Raw genomic sequence first — 25,205 nt, 5'->3', positions numbered from 1 at the left:
CCCCTGGTTTGCGACGGTGCCGCGCGGCAGCGGCGGGTGGCGCCTTTGTCCTGGCGGCGGCGGCCTGAGGGGCTCCGGGACCCGCGGTGAGTCTGAGGAGCTCCGGGGTCGACGGGGAGTCTGCGGGGCCGCGGCACCGGCGGTGAGTCTGCGGGGCCGCGGCCGCGCTGCACCGAGCCCCCAGGGCGGCCCGGTCCCTCCCGCCCGCCGGCTGGGGCCGGGCCGGGCGCGCCCCGCGGCCTGCGGGCGGTGCGGGATCACCGGGGCTCGGGGCGGGCCGGCAGCGCCCGAGCCCCGCCGGACGCACGGGGGGAGCGGCCCTGGGGAGCGGCGGCCCGTCCCCGCCGCCCCGGGAGCTGCGGGCGGCCCGCGGTGTCGGGCGGGAGGAAGGCGGGGGCGCTCCCCGCGTTACCGTGTGCGGAGGCCGGGCCGGGGCCCCGGGAGCGCCTCCTGGGTTTTGGGAGGGTCGGCCCCGAGGGGAGCACCCCCGCTCCTCGGCACCGCTGCCTTCTGCCCTCGGTGCGGGCCGTCCCTGCCGGGCCCGCGGACTTCTGGCGGGGTTGTGTCGTGTTTCGCTTGTGGCAAATTAGCTCCAGCTCCCCACTCCGGCAGAACCTTGCTTCCCGAAGCTGTAGCGCTACTAATAAAAAACTTTGGGTTTAAGTGTAAGGATTTTAGAGATGTGGTTTTAATTAACTTCCAGAGGTGCCCTGGGCTGTCCTGTCATAGTTACTCCTTGGGGAAATGGCACCTTTAAGCTGCCCTGGTGCCTCTCTGGCTGCATCCATACAAAAAGATCTAATGTAGGAATCAGTTGTTCACCTGGTGTAACGTGGCCAGAGCTGGGACAGCAACATTCATTTATTCTTATCACTAAACGGCCCTTAACTCTGTGATCTGCTGCGTGGGAAATGGTAAGAGCCAGGAAATTGCTCTTAGATGGAAGTTCTGGAGTAACTCAACTCATCTATGAGTATTGGGGATTTATTGATTGAAGTGGGGAAAAAGGCTCCCTGTTTTTCTTCACGTGGAAGGCTCTTGCACCTTCTTCCTCAGCCATCCCCACCCTTGAGGAAAAGAAAAGGGGATTTTTTTACAGCTTTTTTTAAGTTGGAAGTGGGATGTCCCACCAGCAGTTGGGGGCCTGTTTGACACCTGTTAGCTGTGTGTGTCTGTGACATCCCAAGACCGCCCCCACAGATGTGGCCTCTGCAGAGGCTCTGTGTCCCTGTCCCTGGTGGTGCTCAGAGCTGGAGAATCCATCCTGCTCCTCATGGGAGCTCGGGCCAGATGGGTCCTTCCAGGTTTTGTTGCCGCTTTGTCCTTTTGGGGGAGTGTTGAAAGCTTCTTTCCCCTCAGCTGAAGAGAGCTTGAGCTGCAATAGTGGAATAGAAATCCAGTGCTTCCATACAGAAAAATGTGATGGAATTTGGGCCTTCTGATGGGGAAGGTAAAATTGTGTGTATGTGTGTGTGTGTGTGTGTGGACAAACTTGCAGGAGGATTGGGGCAAAAGTGATAGAATGAATTTTGTTGGATTTTGGGTTGGGTGTTGGGTTTTTTTCCTCCTCCCTGTTCTGGCAGTTCATTTTAAGAAGTTTATTAGACAGGGAGCCTTTCTCTGCCTCCCATTTCTGCAGGCTTTCCCCCCCCAAAAATAAAAGGGAAGAGTGATACAAGTGTGAAACTGATCGATCTTTGAAGAATAAATAAATAAATTTTATGTCTCAAATCTGGAGTAGATGTATTTTTCATGCCAGTTAAGTGTTGTAAAAGTGTTTACATGAAGCTGGGTTTATGTTTTGGGACATTTGACTTGTTTATTTAGAGATGGCTTTTAAATTGTATCCTCTGGGTTGCTGCTAGGGATTGTGGTGGTTGTAGGCCCCACATGATTAACAGGAGAAGTTTCTGTTGATACACTCAAATTTCATCAGCTTTCCTTTTCCAGGCTTCTTGCATGCTGCAAGCAGAAAATCCCATCCTGCATTCCTCTAGGTGAATGTTTAGGAAGTAGGACAACTTTATTAAATAGTTTTCTAACTTTCAAGTTCATCTTGAAAGTTCCAGGGTTATCCCTTTCTTCAAGCTTCATCTGGTGGTGAATTTTAAACCAGAAAGTCTGAATTGTGGGGGTGGTGTTTTTTTATTGGCTTGGTGGTGTTTGTTATGTTATTTTTGTTTGTTTGTTGGGGCTTTTTTTGTAATTGTTTGGGTGAGTTTGTGCAGTGAATGTTGCTGACTGCTCCAGCTGTGTGCAGGGGTGTGGGCTATGGGAATGTGCTTTTGCTGCATAGGGGAGGTGAGGAAGGGTGCAGAATTTACCTGGAGGGAGGGTTTAATTCCCAGCTGTGGACCCGCCTGCTGTGGGAGCTGACACCTCCATGGGGACAGGGATTTGCTGTCTAACAGGGGTGCTTTCTGGAATTGGAAAGCTGAGATTTCGCATTTAGTGAAGTGATCCAGGTGTGGTCACTTAGGAGCGTTTCAGCAGTACATCCTGATGCCTCATTCCGAGCCTTATTGGAATATTTGGGTGCTGTTATGCAATGTTGCAATGAGTGTTTCCTTTCCGCTTATTAAAATATTGCATAAATTTCAACGCTTCTTGCCAGCGGATTGAAGAACTAGATGGGACAACAATGGGTGTATTGAAAAGCTTAAAGTTAAGGCTTTTTAGTGGAAAATTAGTGCTGTTTGTATCGTAGTTTGGAGTTAAACCATTAAAAACCTATCTGCAAAATAATTAGGTTTGCCACCTTTCGGTGTTACAGAAAAGCTCAACCAAAATGCTGCAGTGAACGTTTTTTTGCCTGACCTCTGTGTCCCTCGTGTTAAGATTTCTCTGGAGTGAAGTTTGCGTCAAGCAGACCCAGTTGGCTCCTAGTCTGCAAAGCTGTTAAGTTTAATCTTGTTCCAGTTTAATTTTTAATGTCATGGATTGAAATTATATGCATGGCCATTTTTCTTTTTTGCGAAGAGTTGGATTTGGAACGAAAGCAAAATGGCTCGAGGACGCAAGAGCAATAGCATCAAACAGAGCGACTTCACTAACAGCACCAATCCTCAGGATTTAGAGAGAAGACTTTTTGTCGGCAATTTGCCCACAGACCACATGACTCGTGAAGAAATGGAAGAGATATTTTCAAAATATGGCAAAATCAGGGGTTAGTATATTATCTTATGGCTTTTTGTGGCAGGGATTTCAGTGAGAAGTATCACTTCATGCTTGTCAAATGCTGTTTGATGGTGATGAGAGGAGTGACTAATGTTGTTCCTAAAAAGTGACCTTTTAATGATAATTTTCTCTGGAAAAGCCATTCCTTCAGTACAGCTCAAATGTAATGCAAATCTATCAGCTGTGTTTTAGCTTTTGGGGTCACGGTGTGATGCTACAATGCTCTCTCAAGTGACTTCATAGCCTCTCAAATCAAATCCTGGTCACTTCATGGGCTGTATTTTGGTCACTGCCTTGTCAGAAGGGAGTGTATCAGAGCCTTTGAGCTCTGCATTTTGATCCTGGTGGATTTTTTTTTTTTCCCCGGAGGTGGGTAGAGCCCCCGTGGGAGTTGAGCTGGTGGGGTTAGGTGTGGGGCGGCACTGTGGCGTGGTTGTAACCGGTCTTGCCCTGCTGTTAACTCTTGCAGCCCTCAGCATGTACCATGGCTATGGGTTCGTGCAGTATGACCGTCTAGAAGATGTCCAGGCCGCTCTGGACGGTGAGAAGGGTCGCCTTTATAAAGGGTATAGATTAGGTAAGGAAAACTGCTACGCGCTCTGCGGACCCCCAGCATGCGTTCGGGAGAAAGAAAGAGTGCTTTGGTTTTAAAGCTCCCTCAAACTTGCCCGGCCTCGGTCTCAAATTTGCTTTTCCTCAGGGTGGATTTGCCTCCTGAGTTCCCGCTCTGTGCTTCACCTGCAGTGGGAAGGCTCACCTTGCTGCCTGGGTCTTACTCTGATTTTTTTTTTTTAACGTGTTAGCGCTCGGGAAGCTCTGTTACCCTGGGTAAGAAACTGTGCAACAAGTAAAGCCCTGGAAAGCGATCCTTGAAACCTCCAGCACAGTTTAATAACATTTGTAAACCAAAACTGGGCTTCATCTTGACATGCTTGGAGAAACTGGTCACAGCACTTAGCGGTTGGTTGGATAAGTAACCTTAACTCGGATTTTTGCCCATGTGGAACCAGCCTGTTAAGCAGGGCTATAAATACTGAGTACTTTAGAAAGGACATTTTCATAAAGATGAAGATAATTCTGCTAAATGTGCTGGGAGCAGACTTAAATGGAAATGAATGGTTAGAAATCCACAAGTAATCTTCTAAATGGAAGGAAAAAAAAATTACTTTGAAGTAAGCCTATGCTAATTTGGAGCAAAACAGTTTGACTTAGAAAAGAATGAAAGGAGCAATAAATAGTATCCTGTGGGAAGGTGTGTGTACAGTAAAAAATAGGAGCCTGGAGATGGAAATGGAGGCAAATAGACGAGGAGGATAGAAGGATACAAGAGGAATTGATGTCCAGCATTGTCCAAGTGTAGTGGCTGTTTTAGAAACTAAGGGGTAACTGACTGGAAATGATAAAATTTGTAACTGGAGAGGACCAGTTGATGTTTCTGCTCTCTGTTTTTGAAGAGGCAGATGGTGTGTTTAATATAATTTCCATTTCAGTAGCAAAACAAAAAGGTAAAACTGCAGATACCAAAACTAGACCTCTCAAAAGAATTGACATCTCTGAGGCTCAGTGAAATGCAGACCTGCCTAGGCTGTTACTGGTGTTTTTCCACAAGCCTGGGAAAACTAGGGAGTTTCCAAGGAGCCAGTAGAGTGCTGCAGGTCAGCCAATAGGCAGCATAAATGGGATGAGCCTGGCACCAGCACCTGGAAACAGAGGGATTCTTTCACCTGACACTGGTGGGAAGGGAATTGATTAGTGCCAATCAAAATAAATCCTGTCTAACTTATGGTACTGCAAGCTCTGTGGCTGGAAGAAGCAGATGTACAGATTGCTGTAAGGGGTTTGGTTTGTTAAGAAACTAGAACAGTTAAAACCAGCAGAGTTAAATGGATCTCACGTGAATCTCAGTGTGACATGGATGGAATTTCTCAGGGCTTTGAGTCATGGTCTGGAAGAACTGATTCCTGGCCATACAGTACTTTTAAAGGTGACTTGGAGAGAAAATAGTGTTTTGAAAAGAGAATGAGGTAATGAGGATTGAGTCACTGATGGTGAAAGGACCTGGACTTCTTAAGCTGGATGCAGACAGACCTGAGCTTTCAGTGAAGCCAGAAGGGAAGGTCTGTTCCCAGCCAGTGCTTTGGACATCCTTGGCCCTACAGAACACAGGTGTGCGAGCAGGGAGGTTTTTGGTACCTCTGGGGCTTCGCTGCTGGAATATCATGTTCAGTTCCGGTTTGCCGTGTTCGAAAAAGGATAATGCTAAATTGGAGAAGCCTTGGAAGAACCTGAGAGAGGTTTAGAGTTAAAGAACAAAAGTAGCAAAAGCCTCAAGAGGGAAAGGAGCGATGTGATCTGTGTGTTACAGGCAGACCTGGAGATGAGGGAGTTTTAATCTGGTAGGCATAGGTGTGACAGTTCCTTAAATGGGAATAAATAGTTTTCTTTAACAGCAGAGTTATTGGCTTCTGGGGTAACTTATTGGACCTTTGGTGGTTTCTGTGCTCTGAAGGCTTTTAAATTGGAATTGGATGTTTTGCTAAAAGATAAGCCTTAGTTCAATGCCACTGCTGCACTTGAGATAGGAATGTGATTCCAGAAACTCCTGTCACCTGTGTTTGTTCAGAAGGTTACACTGTGATTACAGTGGCCTTATCATCTCAAAATCCTACAGGATAGAAGACTTTTGTTTGCCTTTTTTTTTTTCCTGAAGTTTTGTCAGTGTTCAAAACTTGACTTGTAAATGCTATTCACATTAAATAAAGTGTTATTAAATCTGTTCATTTTGCATAAGAGAAGGATACCCATTTTTTTTTCTTCTAGTTAAGTATTTTTGTGCAGAATTAAGTATTTTTTTATTTGAAATAAATGTATTGAGTGTAAAAATCATAATAGGTTTCTGCAATGGCATCTTAAAACAGAAAATAAAAATAATCTTAAACCAAAGAAAGCAGCTAGTGTCTTGCTTAAAGATAACACTTGACTTTAAGGGGAAAAAATTACCAACTAAATAATAAATGCAAGGAGAACAGTTACTTCAACTATGCAGCCTGAGTATTAAATATAATTGCTGATAACTCAACAAGGTAAAATGTTTGGGGAGAGTTTAACTCCAGTGTAGCATCATACAGGTATTCCCACAGATGCACAGAAGTATTTTCCTATCTTTAATGACTAAAACTATGTAGAGAGTAAATATCCTCCACGTATATTTTGTGACAGTAGAAGCTGCAGCTCTTTTTGTTCCCGGAAAGATACTTTGGGGTCCTGTGAATGTTGTTATGCTGCAGGTGTAGTTAATGTTCAGATTGTTCTCATTTTTCTCCCCCTATAGAAAGGCAACATGCTGCTGCTTCATTGAGAACAAGAGCAAAAATTAGACCTGATCCCTTAATTCCAATTTTAGTCTTGAAAATGATAGAGAATAGTTCGGGAAGTTACAACATTGAGTCTGCCTAAAGACATCGTGGCGTGTTTATTCTCTTGCAAGGGCTTGAGAGTAGTTAATGCAAATAACTCATCAGAAATGTTAGCTGTTGATAGATTCTGAGGGAGCAGATAGGGCCTATGTTTGGTTTGTTCTTTTCCTTAAAAGGCTCTCAGTAAAATGTCCAAAGTCACTTCTGTTTGCTCTTGCCCCACTCCAGTGCATTCTTTCATCTCCAGTCAGCTGTCATGGGAGACTTTGTTTCTTAACAGTAGAGCAGTGTGGGTCCCTGCCAGTTCTGGGCAACTTCACTTTTGCTGGTTGAGAACAAGACTCTGTTTCTTCAGCTGTCTTAACTTCTTTGTGTTTCACTTCATGGTGTTTTTCATGGAGATGTTCCGAAGCCAACCAGTTTTCAAATTTCCCATCTGTTGCCTCAGTTTGCATCATGTTAACAGTGGTGTTTTGAGTGCACCACGTTGACTTCACGAGGAGCTCGTGCTCCAGGCTCCCGGATCCCATTTCTCAGTGGTGGGGGCTGTGCACCTCAACTGCAGCAGTCCCTGGGAAGGCAGTTGCAAGTGCCACTTGAGAACCCTTGGATTATTTCCGACAAGGGTAGCAGCATGCTCCGTTGAACAGGACTGGCTGTGAACTTAAGACTGTGCTGGCCATCAGACCTTTCTTGGAGGTTTTCAGACTCTGCTTTTTCTCCTAGAGTCCATGAGTCGCTTTCTGCTTGCTCATAGACTGCAGAAGAAAGAGGTTCTCTTATGGAATGACGAGTCTGGATGTAGGCCTGAACATACAGGGTTAAAACTTCACCCAAAGCTGTCCACCCTATTTTGAAGTCAGAGAAATCCATGAAATTTTCATTATGTTGTACTATCTAAACTTAATAAAAAATTGTCAAAGTGACAATGTCTCTCTGCTGAATGGATTTTCTTGCACCATCTGGATGTTGTTGAGCTTAAGTTGCTTTCATTTGAATTGTGCTGATGATCTTTTTTTTTGTTTCATAGCATTGAACAGATGGGTTGATTATTCTTTACAGATATTAATAAAGCAGTGGAAAGAAGAAATATGAATAAGGCTTCATCAAGGTCCAGTCCGACGCGAAGGTAAAGTACCTGGAAGCAGTGAGTTATACTAGGAATTCAGGCCTCCAGGGCATGAGCCCAGTGGCCTGTGCTAAATGTCTGTGTCTCTTCCCTACCGCCACCTCCTCACTTAGACAGCTCCGGGGAGACAGTCGGGACGTGGCTGCTCCACCTCTGGGAGCCCTTCTGGCTCTGACACCTTGGGGGGCACGAGGGAAACCTTGTGTCTGCTGCTCTTACTGCAGCCAAGCATTAGGTTTTGCAGCACAGGCTGTAGGAGACTCGTGAGGAAGAGCACCCTTGATGTTTGCTCCTGCCTCCAGCATCGGAGAAACCGAGGCACAGCTAAAGAACACCAAGGGGCTGCAGCACAGCACCGGGAATGCTGCAGAGGACTTCGGGGTCTTGCCTTTTCTGATGGTGAAAGCTTCCAGTGTGAGAATGGGACTGGAAAAGAGCACTTCAGTGAAGCACAAGACAGAGCAAAATGTCTCTTGCACGGTCCTGCCTGCACCTGCACTTGTGTTTTCTGTGCCTGGAGCCCCCTCTGTGCAGTCACTGACTGTACCCTCCAGCTTCTGATTTACTGCCCCTCGGTGGGCACAGTGTGATTTCCCTCTGTGTGGGAAGTCACAGGCAAGGGGAGGAGACATGGACTGACCTGCCACAGGAGGACTACTTCAGTTTCCACAGCATTACTAGGGAGCACACAAAGACGTGCTGTGATGTAGTTTGGGATAAGGCATCCACCCTGTGTGCCTGTACTGTAAAGTTTTCCACACAAAGGAGTGATTCTCATTGAACTTGAAGGTAATCAAGCTCCCACATATCTGGTGTTCTTTACTAACTTGACCTGTTAAATTACCAAAAATGAGAAAAAAGTGTGACTAGCAGGACATCTACACCAAAAAAAAAAAAAAAAAGCCCAGAGAATGAGTAGCTTTAATTCTTGGCACCATTTATGTTTTTTATGTGCTGCACTTACCCTGCACAGGGCCAAATGTGCCTGCAGAGAGCAGTGGGTGGGTGTCAGGCCCAGGAAGTGCTTTGGGCACACAGCTCTTGTTCTGTGGGTTCCTGTGACAGGTGCAGCAAACCTTGGGCCAGGCAGAGTCAGGTGTGCTCCGTGCTGGTGTGAAGACCTTGGGAGCACGTGAGCAGCAGGCGCTGAGGGCATGTCTTTGACGGTGCTGTGCAGCACTGCAGGGGTGAGGGGCAGGCGCCCGTGCCAAGAGCATTGGTCCTCTCGGACGGTGCTGCAGAGGGACAAGCAGCAGGCACTGATGCCATGGGCATCGGAACCTGTGTCATCCTGCTTGTGTGACATGCCCGTGTCGTGGCCCTAAGGAGCCCTGGAGGTACGTGAGCCGTGGTCCTGTGGGCACCAGGCTGTGGACTGAACTGCTACGGCTGCCAAAGGCTTTGGTGCTGCTGTGACAGGCACTGGATTCCAGCTGGCACTGCAGACACAGCGGTCATCCCATGTGGTTAGCACCACGTCCCAAGCAGCACCATGGGAATGGGTGGCGATGAACTCTCAGTTATCAAGTCCTGGGCGTGGCTGTGGGCGATGGAGTCTGGCCCACGCCGTGGCCTGGAATCACAGCTGGCAAAGCCGGGGTGCAGAGCCCTGCGCTGCCGGGATGGCAGTGCCACGTCCTGAGCAGATGCAGGGTAGTGGTGCTGACCCTGCAGGAGTTGGACCATGGGGACTGAGGTGTGGAAGCAGAAGGAACTGTGCCTTTGTGCTGCCACCTCCCTGGAACCGGGTGGGCACGAGAGCCGAGGGGAGTTGTGCCACGTCTCTCCTCCTGTCGCAGTTGTGCGTTGTTCATTCCAGATCGTTTTGTCTCTGCGGATAACGAATGTGGCCTGTTCTGGTCACCCCCACTCCAGCGGAATAAATGTCATATGCCAAACAATTCCCCTGCATTTGGCTGTTTTGCTAAATGGTCTCACAGCTACGGAAAGATCAGCTACTTGACTTCCATTAGAGCAAGTCGTAAGTCTACCCTGAGCTTCTGCCATCGTTCATTGTAGGTTTGGGGGGAAGGGGGCCATGGCTCTCACAGGATGCGGTTTCAATGCAGATCACAAACAAAAAGCACATTGCCTGTCCAAGAGGCTGAGGGAGTTTGCACTTATTTGTCTCCAAATAGCGTCTCTTACAGGAGGAGGCTGTTTATACTCTTGGTGGCAACTCCAGTTTGTCCCAAAATCTGGCTTATATCTAACACACGAACAGAGAACGCCAGCACTCCTGTGTGCCCCCAGCACAGCTGGGTGTCCGACACCAAAGTCCATGCACAGATCTTGTTCCTGTCCACTCTGCCTGACCCTGAACTTGGGCACATCCGACTTGCTGTTCTCTTCAGGTGACCGCTACGTGATTGCACTGCAGTAGGCACAGACTTACCTTCTGCTTGTCTTTCATAAACTAGATTAGGCTGGTTGAGAACTGTAAAAGTCTTGTCAAGTTCGGGAAATAAAAAGATTCAAAAAGCTGAGTTTTTTCCTGATGGTTGTCAGTATTTTGGGGAAAGAGTATTCCAAACACATCAAGCTCAGTAGTTTCTCTGCAAGTTTTTTTTTATGTTTGGCTGTGACTACAGTGAAGTTATGCTTTTTTCTGGAAAACGGAGTGCAACTTGGAAAAACACTACTGTTTTGGGAAAAGACGAAGACTGGAACATTATTCTTCCTTGCCTCTGAAGACAGTGCAGTACAAAGTCTGAATGAGCTGGATCATTCAGATCCGACAGAGAAGCCTGTTGCGACTGCTGAGGATGCAGTGCCGGTTGGGTTTAGTACCCTCTTAACGTGTGGCTTCATAAACATAAGACTGACTTTCTACAGAAATATCCCTCAAATCCAGGACACGGCAGTAGCTGTTATTGCTTTCTGTCAGCAGCACAAACGCAGCCACAGCATGGAACCTGCTGTGTCTTTGGTCACAAGCTGCTCCTTTTTTAATCATACGCCAGTAACGTTATGTCAGGTGTTCTGCTGTCATGGAGGAGTGAATTTAATGGATCCCTTGAACACTCCCGGCTGTCACATATTTGTAGGTAGTAGCCTACATCACCTTAAATTCTCTCAGGGAATCTGCAAAACATGTTTGATGGACGATCTGTGGCTGACGTTGGAGGACAGAGGCCTTGAAATGGTGGTTTCTGAAGTGCCTGTTCTCTTCTTCCACAGGTGCTCTACACTTTTAGTGATGCTCCATTAAGGAGCTTTCTGGGTCTTGTTTGACTGTGAACGAACATTAGAATTAAAAACCTTCTCCAGACTTCTTCAAAAATACGATTTTTGGGTAATTTTTGCTGCTGTGGGATAGGAGGGAGGATTCAGCTGCTGAGAGAAGGGTCGCTTTGGCACCTCAGGTAAGAGATCTAGGGATAACTGTACTCGTGTGGTTAGCAGGCTAACGGAATTTCCCCGGTGTTTTCCTCAGAGAGCCATATGCCTACGGGGATGGCCGAGATGCCAGGCGCGACCGCTCCCCTCTTCGGGGGAGCCCACGGAGGGACCCCAGAGATGGCAGGGATGGCAGGAACGGGCGAGATGCCAGAGACGCTCGAGACATTCGAGCTAGAGACATGCGGGACGCCAGAGACCACAGAGACCCACGGGACCTGCGAGACCCACGGGATATCAGGGATCCGAGGGACCTGCGGGACCCGCGTGATGTTAGAGATCTTCGCGACCCACGGGAGCCGCTGTACGACCGATACCGGGATCCGCGGGATATGAGAAATGCGCGGGATGTGAGGGATCCGCGGGACATGAGAGACCCTCGAGACCCTATGTACAGGTAAGCTCGGCCGGATCGTGTTTGCCAATGCGTTCTTACAATGTTTCTGCCGCACCGGCTGCGCTGGTTTGGGTGGTGTCAGGTGTTTGAGGAAATCTCCCTGGCTGGGGAGAGTTGTCCTGTGGGGAGTAGGTGGTATTTCCAGTATATTAAACCTGAGGAAGGTCTCTGTGGGATGCACTGGCCCCAGTCACCGCCTGAGATTGTGCTGGAGCATGGAAACCTTTGCTGTGTCTGTGAACGTTGCAGACGAGATGAGTCCTACGACCGTTACCTGCGCCTTGAGGACTATTACCGGCGCAAGGACGACTCTTACTACGACCGCTACAAGGACCATTTCGACAGACCTCCGGTGAATTCAGATGGTGAGTGCCTGGAATGCTTTAATGGGAGGGTGCAGGGGTGCCGCAGTGCCGACCCCATGGTGGTCTGTGTCCGTCTGAGCAGGTCTAAAGGGCATCCCTTGTTCTGTTTCAGACCGCCTGAAGCGCGAGGAGCGGCGCCGGGAGGAGCTGTACCGTCAGTACTACGAGGAAATCAAGAGGCGTTTTGATGCAGAGAGACCTGTGGATTGTTCCGTGATAGTGGTGAATAAACAGACAAAGTAAGCAAATAATTACGACAGGCTTTATTATTGCCTGGTAGAGGAGAATGCGTGTAAACTTAGTCCTGCCTTGAGGCTGTTAGTCTTGTGGGTTGCTCTTGAGAAATGTGGCTTTAGAGTCCCCAAAAAGCCATAGCTCCTTGTTGCTCTTCCGGGAATGTATGTTGATGAGATGTGGAAATGTATCTTGTGATTGCATTTATTTCCCCCTTGTTACCTATCTCTGTACCTTCTCCTGATACTTTTCCACCCACTCTTCATATCAGCCTGTCATGACAGGCTGAGTTCTGTAGGTTGGCTGCTCTTCTCTCTACCCCTTGGACCTCTGCAGGCATAAATTTCCTCCTTTAATGAGTTCAGTTTAAACATATTTGTGTGAAAAAATTTTTAGCAGTGTAAATCCCTTTGCAAACACTCTCCCTCAGCCAAGCCAAAGCTGGATTTGTAATTCATTTCAGTTAAACTGAAATGACTGATTCAGATCAGAATAAGGCTTTTCTATTACTGTAATGGGATTGCTTTAGTACTGTCCTGATAAACATAATGAAGTCGGGCAAGTCATCAGAAAAGCGAATCTGAGATGGTGGAGAGGGTGAATGTGCCAAGGCTTCTGTTTCTTGTGTGTGACTGGCGTGTTAAACTGCCGGCTTTGCTTCGTGACAGGGAGTACGCGGAGTCAGTGGGGCGGAAGGTGCGGGATCTGGGCATGGTAGTGGACCTGATCTTCCTCAACACAGAGATGTCGCTGACGCAAGCCCTGGACGATGTGAGCAGAGGAGGATCTCCTTTTGCCATTGTCATCACCCAGCAGCATCAAGTTCACCGCTCTTGCACTGTTAACATCATGTTTGGCACCCCACAAGGTACTGAGGTCTCAGTAGGCTGGGAACTGCATGGTCACTCTGAACCTTCCTTTCAGGCAGAATCACACAGGACAAAGGTCGTCCTTGCTGTCACACGAGTAGTTATTAATGACTTGACACGGTGTCATAAATGTGAATGTCATTATTTACAAGCTCCCATAATATTCCGTTTGCCCTTTGTCAAAAGGACTGTCTAATTCCTGCCAAGAGGGAATCTCAGCCGTGTTCTTGGCTTCTAACACTGCCAACCTTCCTGTCTCAGGAAAAATCATGGACCCCAGTGCTAGAAATGGTTGCAGTGCCCTGGGAGATCTCTGAGTAATACCAGCCCAACCTCAGTCTATCACTTGTTGCTCTCAAAGAGAGCCTATTTGGAACGTGACAAATTACAGGATAGATTTCAAATGTGTTTTAATAAAGATTTGGTTAAGCTAGAGATCTGATAATGAAACTGGGAGGAGTTAAAAAAAGGTAGAACTAAAAAGTGTTTGGGTATATGCGCTCTACTTCTTAGAGCCATTACACTTGTCACATCACTTTCCATCTCAGGGGGCGACTCGGTTATTGCATGAAGGGTGGGTGTAGGTATTAAAAATGCCTTGTCAGAATGTAATCTGGGAAAGCAGCCTGTGTTCTGATCATAGGCCTGTTCACATACTCTGTCTGCACAGGTGACTGGTTTGACCAATGTTGAGCTTTCAAAGGTTATTTCTGCTTTACTGTGTTCCCAAGTAATGTTCTGTGAGATCATCTGGGAGAGGAAACATCTGAGTGCACAGTCAGTGGTTGGTGTGGGCTCACTGACTGGAGAAGCCCAGTTTCTTTTAACATCAGATGCAGATGTGATGGGAGGGTTCCCTCATTTCCCGAAGGAGCACAGCTCACGCACACTGTCGCTGGGCTTTCCACTGCCCTTGGTTTTAACTCTTAGCTCCTTTGGTTTAACACCTGTTAAACCTCTGGCGGGAGGCCAAAGCTTCTTTTCTGCACTGGATCTGCCGGTGTATCAGACCTGGTGGGAACCCCAGTCATTAGTTCACCCACAGCTCATTCCAGAGATTAAATACGATCACTTCAACCGCTCGTGGCCACCTTTCCCTGCGTGGTTGTTTCAGGGAACTCTTTCACAACCTGTGCAAAGCATAATGTTAAAATGAACCCCAGTTTCCTGTTAGGTGGAAAAAGCTGGCAGGATTTGATGTTCTGCAGGTATGGACAGTGCCCTGCCCAGAGCTTTGGGCACTTTTTGAAAGGTAAAGGCTCTTTTGATCTCCATGCTTAAATCTGTGCTCAGGAGAATGTTTGCCTGTGTGCTTTGGGAGGTTGAAATAAGGACCTCAAAACACACTGTTGGAATTGGCCATTATTCATTTTATCACAGAAGAACTCGATTGCTGCTTGTTGTCCCAGAGTGGTGAATGTGAGCAGCCATGTGACACTAAGCCAGTGCTGCTTCCTCCCCACCTGCACGAGCACACGCAGTGTTAAGGTGTTGGCAGTACAGAAACAAAAGTGTTCCCATGGCTGTCCTCCTCTAGGAAGCCTACAGCCTTCAGAGGGCAAGTTTTGGGTCTGTCCAAGGGTTTAGCAGTAAAATGACTGGAACTGTCTCCTCTTGAAGCGCCGAGGATTTATGTGAGAGGTAGAGGGAGCTGCTTTCCCTTTTAACTGGTGAGAGGTAGGAAGGACATTTCTGGGATGACAGGATGTCTGCTTAGAGCTTTGGGCCTTGGAAGGAAAGGCTGGCCTTGCTGGGTGATAGCTGTAGGCCTTTTGTTGGCCTTGGAAATGTAACTGTTTCCTGGGAAGCTCCCAAGTCTGCACTGGCACTCCCTGGGCAGTGCCTGCTGCTGCCTGTGCTGTGCTGGCGACTGAGGGGAACGGCACCTCCCTCAGTGTCACCTCAGGTCACTCAGAGTGTTTCTTTCCCTGTGCAGAACACCGCAACATGCCCCAAGCTGATGCCATGGTGCTGGTGGCAAGGAATTACGAGCGCTACAAAACAGAGTCCCGGGAGAAGGAGCGGGAGGAGATCGCCCGGCAGGCTGCCAAGATGGCAGACGAAGCTGTTCTGCAGGAGCGGGAGCGCCCACCCCCCATGGAGGAGGGTGTCAGGGGAGGTCACCCTCCCGGGATCCAGGCTCTCTTGAACCTGCTGGCAGACAATCGCTACCTGACTGCTGAGGAGATAGATAAAGTCATTAATTACCTGAGGGACCGGAAGGAACGGTTACTGCGGGGCAGCACTGAGTCTCTGCAGGGTGAGTCTCTCGGCCCCAGGCAAGGTTTATCATGGGGTTTGTGGCCCTCGGGGCTGGGACAGGAGGAGAGTCCTGGGACCACAGAGGATTCTGGGAGCACGATTTTACTGAGATGGACGTGTCCTTGGGAGTCCTGAGACAATTTAGAGTTTTCATGTGGAAGACCTTTTATAGTGGATTCTCTCAGGGCACCCACGGGACTGCCATAACTGATTGGGCTGCTACACTCAGTTCTGCAGTTTTGGGTTCCCAGAGCTGTGCAGCTCCGATCAGAGGGTGGGTGTTCACTGATGCTGTGTAGCTGTTTCACTTTAGATGCCCCTTTAAGGGCATTTGCAGAGCTTTAACCACCTTTCCTTTCTTTTGCAGCACCCATGTCAAGACAGTCTTTGGGGACACCTTCAGGATCATCACTGGGTAATCAGTCCAACCTTCCAAGCTCTCAGACTCATCAGGGTTCACAGCCTCTGGTCTCTACTCCTTCTGTTCCAGTGTCCTCTTCTAATCCTCAGCAGGAGCTTCAGGCAAAAATCCTCAGTCTCTTCAACAGCGGGGCGGCAGCAGCGGCAGCTGCCGTGGCAAACAGCAGTCCTGCCGCCCCCGCGGGCTCTTCGGGCAGCACTCCCAACCAGAACTTTGCTAACCTGGCTGGTGGGCAGCCCCGGCCAGCACAGATGAGCGCTGGAAACCTAAACCAGGCTCAGCAGAGATTGCAGACTCCAAGCGCGCAGCTTCCTACTCTGCCAGGCCCTTCGAGGAACGCGGGTCCGAGACCTGGGGCTCCCCCACAACCTCAGCCGCTCTATGGTCAGCACCAGACCCGCCTCCCTGCGCCTGGCAGCGTGCCCGCTCAAAGGCCGGTGTCTTCTGGTATCAACTTTGACAACCCCAGTGTACAGAAAGCCTTGGACACCCTCATCCAGAGTGGTCCTGCGCTCTCCCACCTCGTGAGCCAAACTGTGGCCCAGGGGCGAGCAGGGTCCTCAGCCCAGCAACCAATGGGCTCCTACCAGCGACACTATTAGAGCTGAGCCCTGAGGCCTGTTCCCCTTCCCTTTGCCATTCCATACTTGTAGCTGTTTAAGGATAAAGTCTCCCATCCTTGACCCGGGACAGATGCCCTGGACGTGCATGTCCTCTCCACTCTGGTGAGAGCATACCCCCCACAGCATTGCTGTCGACGGTTGCTGGTGCTGCCCTCCCTCTCCTTGACCTGGTTAGCAGTGTTTGGAGCAGAATGCTCGGTTTTCTCTGCAGCACAGTGTTGGATCATTGGTTGTGTTGTCCCATCCCAGGTATCAGTCCTGCTGCATTTTCCTCACTCCCAGCACCTGGTGCACCTTCCCACTGAGGTGCAGTCTGGGCTTACTGAATGGTCTCATTGTAGTTTTGGGTCAGTGGTTTTGAGGAATTAAGGGACTGGACACAGTGTCGTGCTGATGGGCCTTGGACACCCACTGCTGTGGAATGGGCACTATTTTTCTTTGGAATTCCTTTTTTTTTTTTTTTTTTCTCTTTTAATGATGTATAAACCAGTTGGGAAGTACAGTGATAGCACCAGCAGCAGAAATTGTGAAGCACATGCCTGACCACTGCTCAGTAACCAGGACTGTGCCGTGCAGTCCCTCCATGCTGGCCTGCCCTGTCCCGGCAGGGAGGCACGTGCTCCTCACCTCGCCCTGGGCCGAGCACAGATCTGCAACACAAGAGCTTCCAGCCAAGGCAGAGGCTTCAAATGGTCTGTCGATTTTCCTACACCAAGTAATCAGTATCAAGGTCAGTCTGTTAAAATTTGGTGTATAAATTTCCTTTTCTTACAGCCTTTGGGACGGTTGTTAGTGTAGCTCAGCTGCAGCCATGCCGATATGCTGCTGGTCCCCCCTGGGAATACCCAACACTAGGTACCGGGGGGAATCCTGCTCTCTGAAACCTCACCTTGTTGTTCTGAGGGGCGTTCTGTCCATCTGAGGAGGAGAGGCAGTGCCAAGACGCAATACCATAATTTTATACGTTTTTTCCAACGCTCTGGTAGCTGCGGCAGACAGTGGAGTGGAAGATCAGGCAGTGATTCTTCACTGTGTTTTTAACCAGTAACATACTTTGATATCAGAACACAAAACATCTTTAACTGTGTGGTCCTCCCCATCATAGCCTTCTTGGAGTCTGTGGGCTTCCTGCAGAGACCCAAGAGACACTGAGAAAGCAGAGGATATACTTTGTCCCAGGTGGTTTTGTGTTGTAGCATTTATTTTCTCTCTGTGCTGTTAACAAGAGGATATTACTTTCTAATAAAAGGCCATAAAAATTATTTGTTGCATTTTTTGACACCTAAGTACTCCTGGAGTACATTACTCTGCTGTGTTTGCTGTTACTCTCCTCTCCTGGATGAGCTGTGCCAGATGCTGCTCCGTGCTGGATGCTGAGCAGAACATGTGCAGACCTCTACAACCCCACAGCCGGGTAAAGCACCTCTGCTGGGGTGATCAGAAACTGTGGCCCCTGGGGAGAGGCTGTTCCTCTCCTTGTGTTGTGCATCCTCTGCAACCTGCTGCTCCCTGTCAGGGCTTGCTCTGTGTTAATGGCAGTGGTGCAAAATAGCAGTGGAGACCTGCAAGCAAGTGAAAAGTCCCCGTGCAAGTAGTGAAGGGTGTAATAAAATCATTTATTGCATTTTGTGCAGACAGGAGTCTAGAAAAATGAATACAGGTAAAGCAAGTAAAGCAGTAACAGGGAGCATTCAACAGCTGAGGAGCCACTCCTCCATGGACACCTGCACAGAGAACACGGGGTCTGCACCGAGGCGGCCTAATGCACAACACTGAAACACGCACAGAAATTAAATGCAAGCCTAATACTTCTTTTTTTTTTTTGGTTTGCAACCTGTTTTATTTACAAGGTTTTAAACTTAATTGCATTGCTCTGCACACAGATTCTCTAAAACACAAAGCATTCTAGGTCACTACATGTCTATTGAAATATTGCACTCGAATAAAAGTCACTTGAATGGACGGAGAACATCTAGCTACAGTGATTAAAAGAGTATTGAATGAACTGACTTCGTGATAACATTCATAACAAATATATTGCACATGTAGCACAGAAAGTGTTGTAACCAGCAAATCTCAGACCTTTCGGTCTTTCTGCTAGTTTTTAGTCCTGCTACACAGAGGAGGGTCTTGACTCTTCTAGTGCAACTCTTGCCTTTGTGCGGTCTCCTGTCCTTCCTCTCGTCCAGCCACGGACCAGCACCCGCCCAGGCTGGATGCTGCCTGTGCTTCCCGTCCCTGCTGCCCTGTGGCTCACTGCCTGTGCTGCGTGGTGGCCACAGCGACCTGAGCTGCCGCTACCGCTGCCACTCGTGGGGGCCAGGGCTGTTGGCACCCCCGCAGCAGGGACGGGAGCACACAGTGCTCCCCGCCTGCTGCGGCCGCGCTCCAGCCCACCCTCCCGCGGGTCGTGCTGATCAGTGCTGCTCCCAGCAGCAGCCTGCCTGTGAAACAAACTGGGGGGTCAAGACCTTCCTGTCTGGAACAAAAACCGGACCGTGTCTGCTCATGTGCCAAGGAGGAACTTGCATGTCTACCAGAGGAGGACACTGTCTTCACCACGGTGGAGCGGCAGAAGGGTGCTCCATGGGGAAACTGAACACTCACAGAGGCCAAACGTGCAGGGCTGGGTTTGTAAACTAACATGCAGTGCTGTCTGCTAAAACTGGCCCTCTCCAGCGGACGGCGAGGGGACGCGCTGTGGAAACCAGCTCCTGTCTTGCCACAGCCAAACTGCCTGGCAGGGGTGTGGGGGCAACCCTGGCTCTGTCCAGAGCTGTGTCCCTGCTCTTGCTGGATGATGGGGAAGGGGGAACGCCTTTTTTCAGCAGTAGTGACCAAAAGGGCTGGCCTTCTTTCTCCCTGGCGGAGCCAGGACCGTGGCTTTGCCATCGGGATGGAAGTGGTGCTGAGGGGGAATGGGATCCGCTGACGATGCTGGGGGGATGGAGCAAACCTCTCAGCAGAGAAGCGTGCCCTGGCTGCTCTCACGTCACTCCCAACCACCCTGTACCTGCAGCCAATGGAGGAGCCCCTCACAGGGAGGGTCAGGGTGGGAGCTGTCTGCGTGTAACCTGCCTCTGCCCTTAGCACTGACCTGCTGGGGCAGGAGGGGACCGGGCTCGCTGCCTCAGGCCCAGCAGGGCAGCAGCCAAGCTGCAGTTAAAGGGCGACTGCAGGGAGCGTGGTGGCATCTCGTGAAGAGGCAGAGCAGCTGGCAAGCGTTCGAGGCCCGGCACATGAGCCGCGTGGGCAGGCTGCCAGGCCTCTCCCACTGCCGGGCCTCCCCCGCTGCTGCCGAGGTGCCTCAAATAATTTTGGGAGGCTGGAAACAGCACGTGAGCCTGTGTGTGGTGGGGTAGGGCCAGCTCCAAGGGGCAGAGCAGCTTGACACTGGCAAAGCCCTGGTTCCCGTGGGCTGCCCTTCCCGAAACTAAAGGAACTTTCCACTTGCAGACTCCCGCCTGCTCTTCTCACCGCTGAGGCAGCGGCAGGACCGGAGAGTGCTGCCCTGTGCATCTGCACCGTTCATCAGCCCCAAGCTCCTGTGCTGAAACCAGGTCTTAGCTCAACCTGGCAGTCCCCCTGTAAACACTGAGCTCCCCATGCCCATGGGACTGGCTTCCACAGCAGCATCTGCGACGCAGACCTGCAGCCATGCAGGCAGCCGAGCTACCCTGGCAGAAACTCTGGCTGTGACTGGGACTGCTGCTGGAGACAAGGGAGGCACTTTGGGAGTGATGGAAATGTAGGAGCAAGGTATGAGCAGGCACAGATGTGCAGCTGGGGCTTGGTTTTGGTCTAGGAGTGTGTCCAAGTAGTATCTTAGAGAAAAAAAAAAAAAGAAAATAAAATCCAACATCAAAAAACCCACTGCTTTTTATCCAAGCATCCCCAAATAGCTTTGGCCTGGACCTGGAGGAGTAGAGGAGTTCTGCAGAGGGAGCGGGGGCTGGAGTGTCCAGTGCAGAGGGGGTTTCCTGCTCTCAGGGAGGCGGGAGCCAAGGTTGGCAGGGGGACAGGTGGGCAGGGGGCTGGGATTAGTCAGGGCTGCCCGTGCCAGGCAGGAGGCAGCTGCTGCCTGGATGGACACCCGTGGGGATGCTGCTGCAGCACCCGCTCCCTCTGCACCTGGTGCAGTGCAGGGCAGCACTGGGGAGCTGTCTGGGGGGCTGAGAGGGCAAGTGCTTCAGCGTGGGGGCTCAGCTCTGGCCGAGGATGAAGTGCTGCCTCAGGGGCCAGGCTGGCACAAAGCCGCCAGCGCTGCCGGGAGAGGGCAACTCTTAGCAGGCTGCACTTTGAGTGGAAGCTCAAATCTGCTGTGAAACAAGTTCAGAAAAGTCTGTGACTTCTTTTCCCTGAAAACTCTTTAAGAAGCTAAATTGAGAAGAGAATGAACCTGCGACCTGGCCCTTTCCCAGGGGCTGCTGGTGGCTGGGGAAGGCTGCAGCCTCCACCACCGCTCTGGAGCACTCGGTGCAACGGATGGGCTCCTGGTTTGTGCAGGAGCGGCCCGGCTCAGCTCCCTGTCCCTGCGGCCTGGTGCTAGCAGAGCCCTGCATCTCTCAGAATAGATATAGATCTCTATATATAGACTTCATCTGGTTCTATTAACATAAATATGATCACTTTAAAAATACACGTACTGTATTATGTACACTATGTACATGGGGCTGGGGCGGGCGCCGGCGGCACCCTGCTGCCCTCGCACCGCTTCCTGCGTGGTTCCTGGAACCGTTCACATTTGTTAAAAGCGCCTCAGTTTCTCTGCTGTAAGAGATGCTGGGAGGGAACGGCGACGGGGGCGACCCTGCAGCTGCTGCCAAAGATAAGAGGTGTTTGATCCTCCCCAGTGGGCCCTGCTGCCCGCGCGCGGGGGCTGACTCTGCGGCGTGGCCGGCCGGGTGAGGGAGGGCCGAGATGCTGGGGGGCGGTGGGACCCCTACAGCCTCCACCTCGCTGCGGGGTCTGGCTGGCCAGACCAGCAAACAGCCTTTGCATATGTTAAAAATACACACAGACCCAGACTGTCCTACAGCCCCCGGCAGCATCTGCGTCTGCCAGGGGCCGGGGCCGGGTTAGCAGCGAAGCCCTGGGGAGCAGCAGGGAGCGCAGCGGGATGGGGGGGACCTGGACACACGTGCAGGTGCTGGGGCCAGCCAGGCTGGCTGGTGCTGGGCCCTGAGAGCCCCCAGTGCAGTGCAGCAGAGGGGTGGGGTGGGGACGCCCCTGTGCCAGGCCAAGACCAGGCGCTGGTGCCTCGGGGTTCCGCAGCACCCACGCAGCTCCAGCTGCCGGAGAGTGGCCCCGGCTCACGCTGCACGTGGTGGGGCCTCTGCACGGCTCCCAACACCGCAGGCTCCACACCCTGACTGCTGCACAAGCACCTGGAGAGCGTCAAGGCGGAGAGAGCCTGGAGTCAGCAGTGGGGGGACAGGGCGCACCCCACAGCCACCTCAAGCCAGGGCTCCTGCTCTCACGGCATTGCCGTGCTCCAGCACCTCGCAGACACCCCCCACCCTCTGCCCCCTCCAAACCATCATCTTGCATCTCTACAAGCTCGGCCCACGGCCTCCGGAGACGACAGCGCCGAGGCAGCGGCGAGGTGGGTCTGTCCGGGTCCATGACGGTGAGGGGCAGCAAGGGGATAGTGCCGTGGGAGGCAGCCCCAGGAGCTGCTGGAGGTGGGGAGAGGAGCGTCCGGTGAGGGGAGCGCGGTGGTGGCCTCTGTCTTCTCCCAGCGCCTCGCAGGGAGGCACGGCACAGGCGGTGGGCACAGGGCACAGTCCAGCCGAGCTCCACGCAGGGGTAGCAGCACGGTGGGGCCGAGGTCCGTCTCGGCACAGCCGCCCTCCCACCCGGTCGGGGGCTGCGGCGGCAGTGCTGGGGCTGGCGGCGGGGCTGGCCCTGCCGGGGCGGGCGGTGGCGGCAGCGCCGGGCTCTGGTGCTCAGTCCGCGGTTCACTGTATATATTTATATATAAACAAGGACAGCAGTGCTGTGGTGTTGCAATGAGGAACAGCTGCTCTGGTGCTGGATGCTCCCGGAAGATCTGGTGCTGCAGTTCGAATGGAGAGATCAGGGGCACGGCCAAAGCCAGGTGAAGGTTCTGCGCACCGGCTGCCATCCGGCCTTCCCTCCTCCCCTCCGGGAGCACGGTGCAAAGGGGTGGCGGGGCTCTCAGTGTGCAGACAAACCTCTCTCGTGCGTCTTTCAGGAGTAGATGGTGATGACCTCTCGGCCCCCACCACGCACCAGGAGCACTCGGTCCAGATGCTCCGTCAGCACCTCCAGGAATTCCATGTCTGCACGGCTGTCAAGGAAGAAAAACTCCACACTGGAGCATGGGGACGGCCCTGCTCCATCCCTGCCTGGCCCCTGCCCTGCAGCACCAACACACAAGAGCCAGGAGCTGGTGGGGTCAGTCCTGAGCTGAGGGGCCAGGGGAGCCCACCTGTGCTGGTGCCACACAGTGGGGACGGTGGCTGAGCCAGTTATGTGCCATTGCACTCATGCGTGCAGGTGCAATGTCGTGTGGCCCCATCACCCATCACAGCACTGCCAGAGGGGCAGGATGGTGCCAACAACACCTGTCAGACCCAGCCAGGGGCAGGAGAGGTGGGGGAGTCCTGGCTTAGGCACTAGACCTGTGCATCTCAGCAGTTGCCTGCAAAACCCACCCTTTTTGGGTGAGTCACAGACCTCAGCCCCTCCTGCAGAAAAGGGTCTTGGTGCTTGGCCCCACAGGAAGGATACAGTTCTCATCCCCTTTCCGGTTACGGGGTGGTCCTGGCATGTTCAGCAGGACCAGCTTGGCGTCCTGGGACTTCTTCACGATCACCTCATTGAGCTTCACAGCCGTGTGCATCCTCCTCACGTTGGACTGGTTCCTGTGGGCGACAGTGCGTGTGGGCACAGGACGGGCACAGCCAGCCTCCAGCCCCACACTGGGCCCGAGGGGCCACAGGGCAGGCTGGCCTCCTGCCCCAGAGGGGCCCGAGCTGGGCTGTGGCACAAGCTTGGGGTGCAGCAAGCTTTGCTGGGCGCGCTGCTGGCCACTCTGAGCCCTCATCGGTGGCCGTGAGCTGCAGGGCCACGCGCGGTGCCCACGGGCAGCAGCACCCCATGGCTGGTGGGGGCCAGGCCGTGTGGGAGCGACAGGAGCAGACGGCACCGGAGCTGAGGCTCACAGGGAGCTGCCAGCACCGTGACGGGGCAGACGGGGAGGGCGCGGCGCGGGCAGCGCGCGGTGCACGGGGCTGGCAGCCACAGCCCCCGCGTGCCGCCCGGCTGAGCCGTCTGGCACGGCAGATGTCACGGCTCGCTGAATCGCCCTCCTGCATGGGGGCAACCCCCATGGCTCCCCATCCCAAGCACGTCCCAGCCCTCCCCCCCACCGGCCCCGGCACCCTGCCAAACCCAGACTTACAGGTTCTCCCACTCCCTGCCAGGAGCACGATGGGGCCAGGAGACAGAAAGAGAGACAGACAGACAGACAGACAGACAGAGAGCAGAGGTGAGTGCCAGGTGTGTACCCCGAGTCCCTGCAGCACACGCAGTCTGGGCATTCCACCCCTCTCTGTCACCTGCACAGGGACCACTCGCCGCCTCCCCCCCAGCCCCTCTGCAGGGATGCACTCGGGGCACTCGGGCTGCCTGACCTCTCCTCAGGGCAAGGACTGAGCTAGTGCTGTGACGGCCCCGCCTGCACCCATCTGGCTGGGGCAGGGAGGGACAACCAGGGGCACAGGGCACGGGTGGGATAGGGTGGCAGCGTGGGGGGCCGTACGGCTTCATGTTGAAGAAGTCCTTGATGCCCTCAGGGCTGACAGGGCTCTTGCTCTTGTTCTTCTCGGCGACAGACTTCTCCTTCGTCCAGGTGAGATGAACCTTCTCGGGGGCTGCCTCTACCTCATCACCAGGGGACTGGGAGCTGCTGGAGAAGGTGGTGGCATTCTTGTCATGGATGAGCTGGACCTGCAGAAAGGAGAGGGGGGATGACAGGCAGGGACTGGGGACAGCTGCCTGCCTGACCCTGTCTCAGTGCAACCCCTCACCTCCTCCTCCGGCTTCTCCTCGCCATCACCAGCCTGCTCCTCGGGGACATTCAGGCGCAGGCGCGTGTTGGCCGGGTTCTTGCGCCGAATGGAGCCACGGGACTCATCCGTGATGCTCTGGATCTGTGGAGGACAGGGTCAGCCAGAGGAGCAGGGCAGAAGAAGGCTTGGCTGGGCAGAGTTCAGCCTGCAGCCCCACTGCCCGGCAGGAGGAGCACACAGAGCTACAGGGCAGCTCGGTCAGCAGCAGAGCCACCACAGGGGTCACAGCCCACCCGGCCCGTCCTGCAGCCTCACCTCCCGCTCACGCTCATTCTTGGTGAGGTGCATTTGCTTGAGGATCTGGGAACGCTGCTCCATCACCAGCGTCTTCTCATAGGTGTAGGCAGAGATGTCACTCTCATGCTGTGGGGGGAACAGGAGAAATGTGGGGCAAGGTGAGCTGCACTGACTGCTCCCAGCACGGCCCAGCATATCCCTGTGTTGTTGTGCCCTCCCATGGGTTCTGTGTCCCACTGTGGAGCTGCGTGCTACCACGGTGTTGTGTGTCCCCCCCCTTGGTCCCACATCCCCTCGTGGCAGGGTCTGTCTGGTTCTCCCATGCACAGCACCCCTGACTGCAGGACGCACCCTGTGCCAGCACTCACCATCTCCACCACCTCCACCTCTGCGGTGATGCGCAGGTGGTACAGGAAGGTGGTGAGGTCCTTCTTCATCTGGATGCTGTTGTCATCCATCTGTGCCACCGTGAAGATGCGCATCTTGCACTTACGCCAGACCTATGAGGGAGGGAGGAGTCACGGGCAACGGCCGGACTGGGACAGCACCGGCCCCAGCCCCTGCCCCAGCTGCGCTC

At 52.5% G+C, this 25,205-nt stretch overlaps 2 protein-coding genes across 5 annotated transcripts in view; one reads left to right on the top strand and one right to left on the bottom strand.

Moving 5' to 3' along the window:
* Nucleotides 1-17,544, top strand: NCOA5 (nuclear receptor coactivator 5). Of its 3 annotated transcripts, XM_027894979.1 has the most exons (11): nt 1-81; nt 274-288; nt 2,979-3,166; nt 3,647-3,754; nt 7,656-7,722; nt 11,159-11,518; nt 11,768-11,883; nt 11,996-12,122; nt 12,786-12,985; nt 14,923-15,246; nt 15,616-17,544. In XM_027894979.1, the coding sequence occupies exons 3-11, from the start codon at nt 3,004-3,006 to the stop codon at nt 16,269-16,271; spliced, it is 2,121 nt and encodes a 706-aa protein (XP_027750780.1). In that variant the 5' UTR covers nt 1-81; nt 274-288; nt 2,979-3,003; the 3' UTR covers nt 16,272-17,544. The 3 variants fall into 3 exon arrangements, with proteins under 3 accessions (XP_027750780.1, XP_027750779.1, XP_027750781.1); XM_027894978.1 differs by lacking the exons at nt 1-81; nt 274-288 and adding an exon at nt 1,426-1,450 and having other exon boundaries at nt 2,980-3,166; XM_027894980.1 differs by lacking the exons at nt 1-81; nt 274-288 and having other exon boundaries at nt 2,980-3,166; nt 7,624-7,722.
* Nucleotides 17,545-20,156: 2,612 nt separating this feature from the next.
* SLC12A5 (solute carrier family 12 member 5) overlaps nt 20,157-25,205 on the bottom strand; it is a 29,216-nt gene continuing 24,167 nt past the window's right edge. Inside the window, exons 20-27 of one of the 2 annotated variants that reach the window (XM_027894985.1) lie at nt 24,997-25,128; nt 24,647-24,754; nt 24,350-24,472; nt 24,082-24,269; nt 23,722-23,736; nt 23,049-23,182; nt 22,490-22,597; nt 20,157-22,350 (exon numbers count right to left, since the gene is read on the bottom strand). In XM_027894985.1, the coding sequence (XP_027750786.1) occupies nt 22,506-22,597; nt 23,049-23,182; nt 23,722-23,736; nt 24,082-24,269; nt 24,350-24,472; nt 24,647-24,754; nt 24,997-25,128 (792 nt within the window). In that variant the 3' untranslated portion in view covers nt 20,157-22,350; nt 22,490-22,505. Of the gene's footprint in view, nt 22,598-23,048; nt 23,183-23,721; nt 23,737-24,081; nt 24,270-24,349; nt 24,473-24,646; nt 24,755-24,996; nt 25,129-25,205 lie in introns of both variants that reach the window. The other variant, XM_027894986.1, reaches the window with a different exon arrangement.

Source organism: Empidonax traillii, unplaced genomic scaffold (genome assembly GCF_003031625.1).
Source record: "Empidonax traillii isolate 1590-97213 ecotype Southwest subspecies unplaced genomic scaffold, ASM303162v1 scaffold448:size1359114, whole genome shotgun sequence".
Lineage (NCBI taxonomy): Eukaryota > Metazoa > Chordata > Aves > Passeriformes > Tyrannidae > Empidonax > Empidonax traillii.
The sequence above is the reverse complement of the archived record's forward strand: the minus strand, read 5'-3'. Positions and strand labels throughout refer to the sequence as shown.

Coding starts and splice junctions, on each gene's coding strand:
- NCOA5 (XM_027894978.1), top strand. Junction 7,723..11,158: donor AGGTCCAGTCCGACGCGAAG/GTAAAGTACCTG, acceptor TGTTTTCCTCAG/AGAGCCATATGCCTACGGGG. Junction 11,519..11,767: donor CCTCGAGACCCTATGTACAG/GTAAGCTCGGCC, acceptor TGAACGTTGCAG/ACGAGATGAGTCCTACGACC.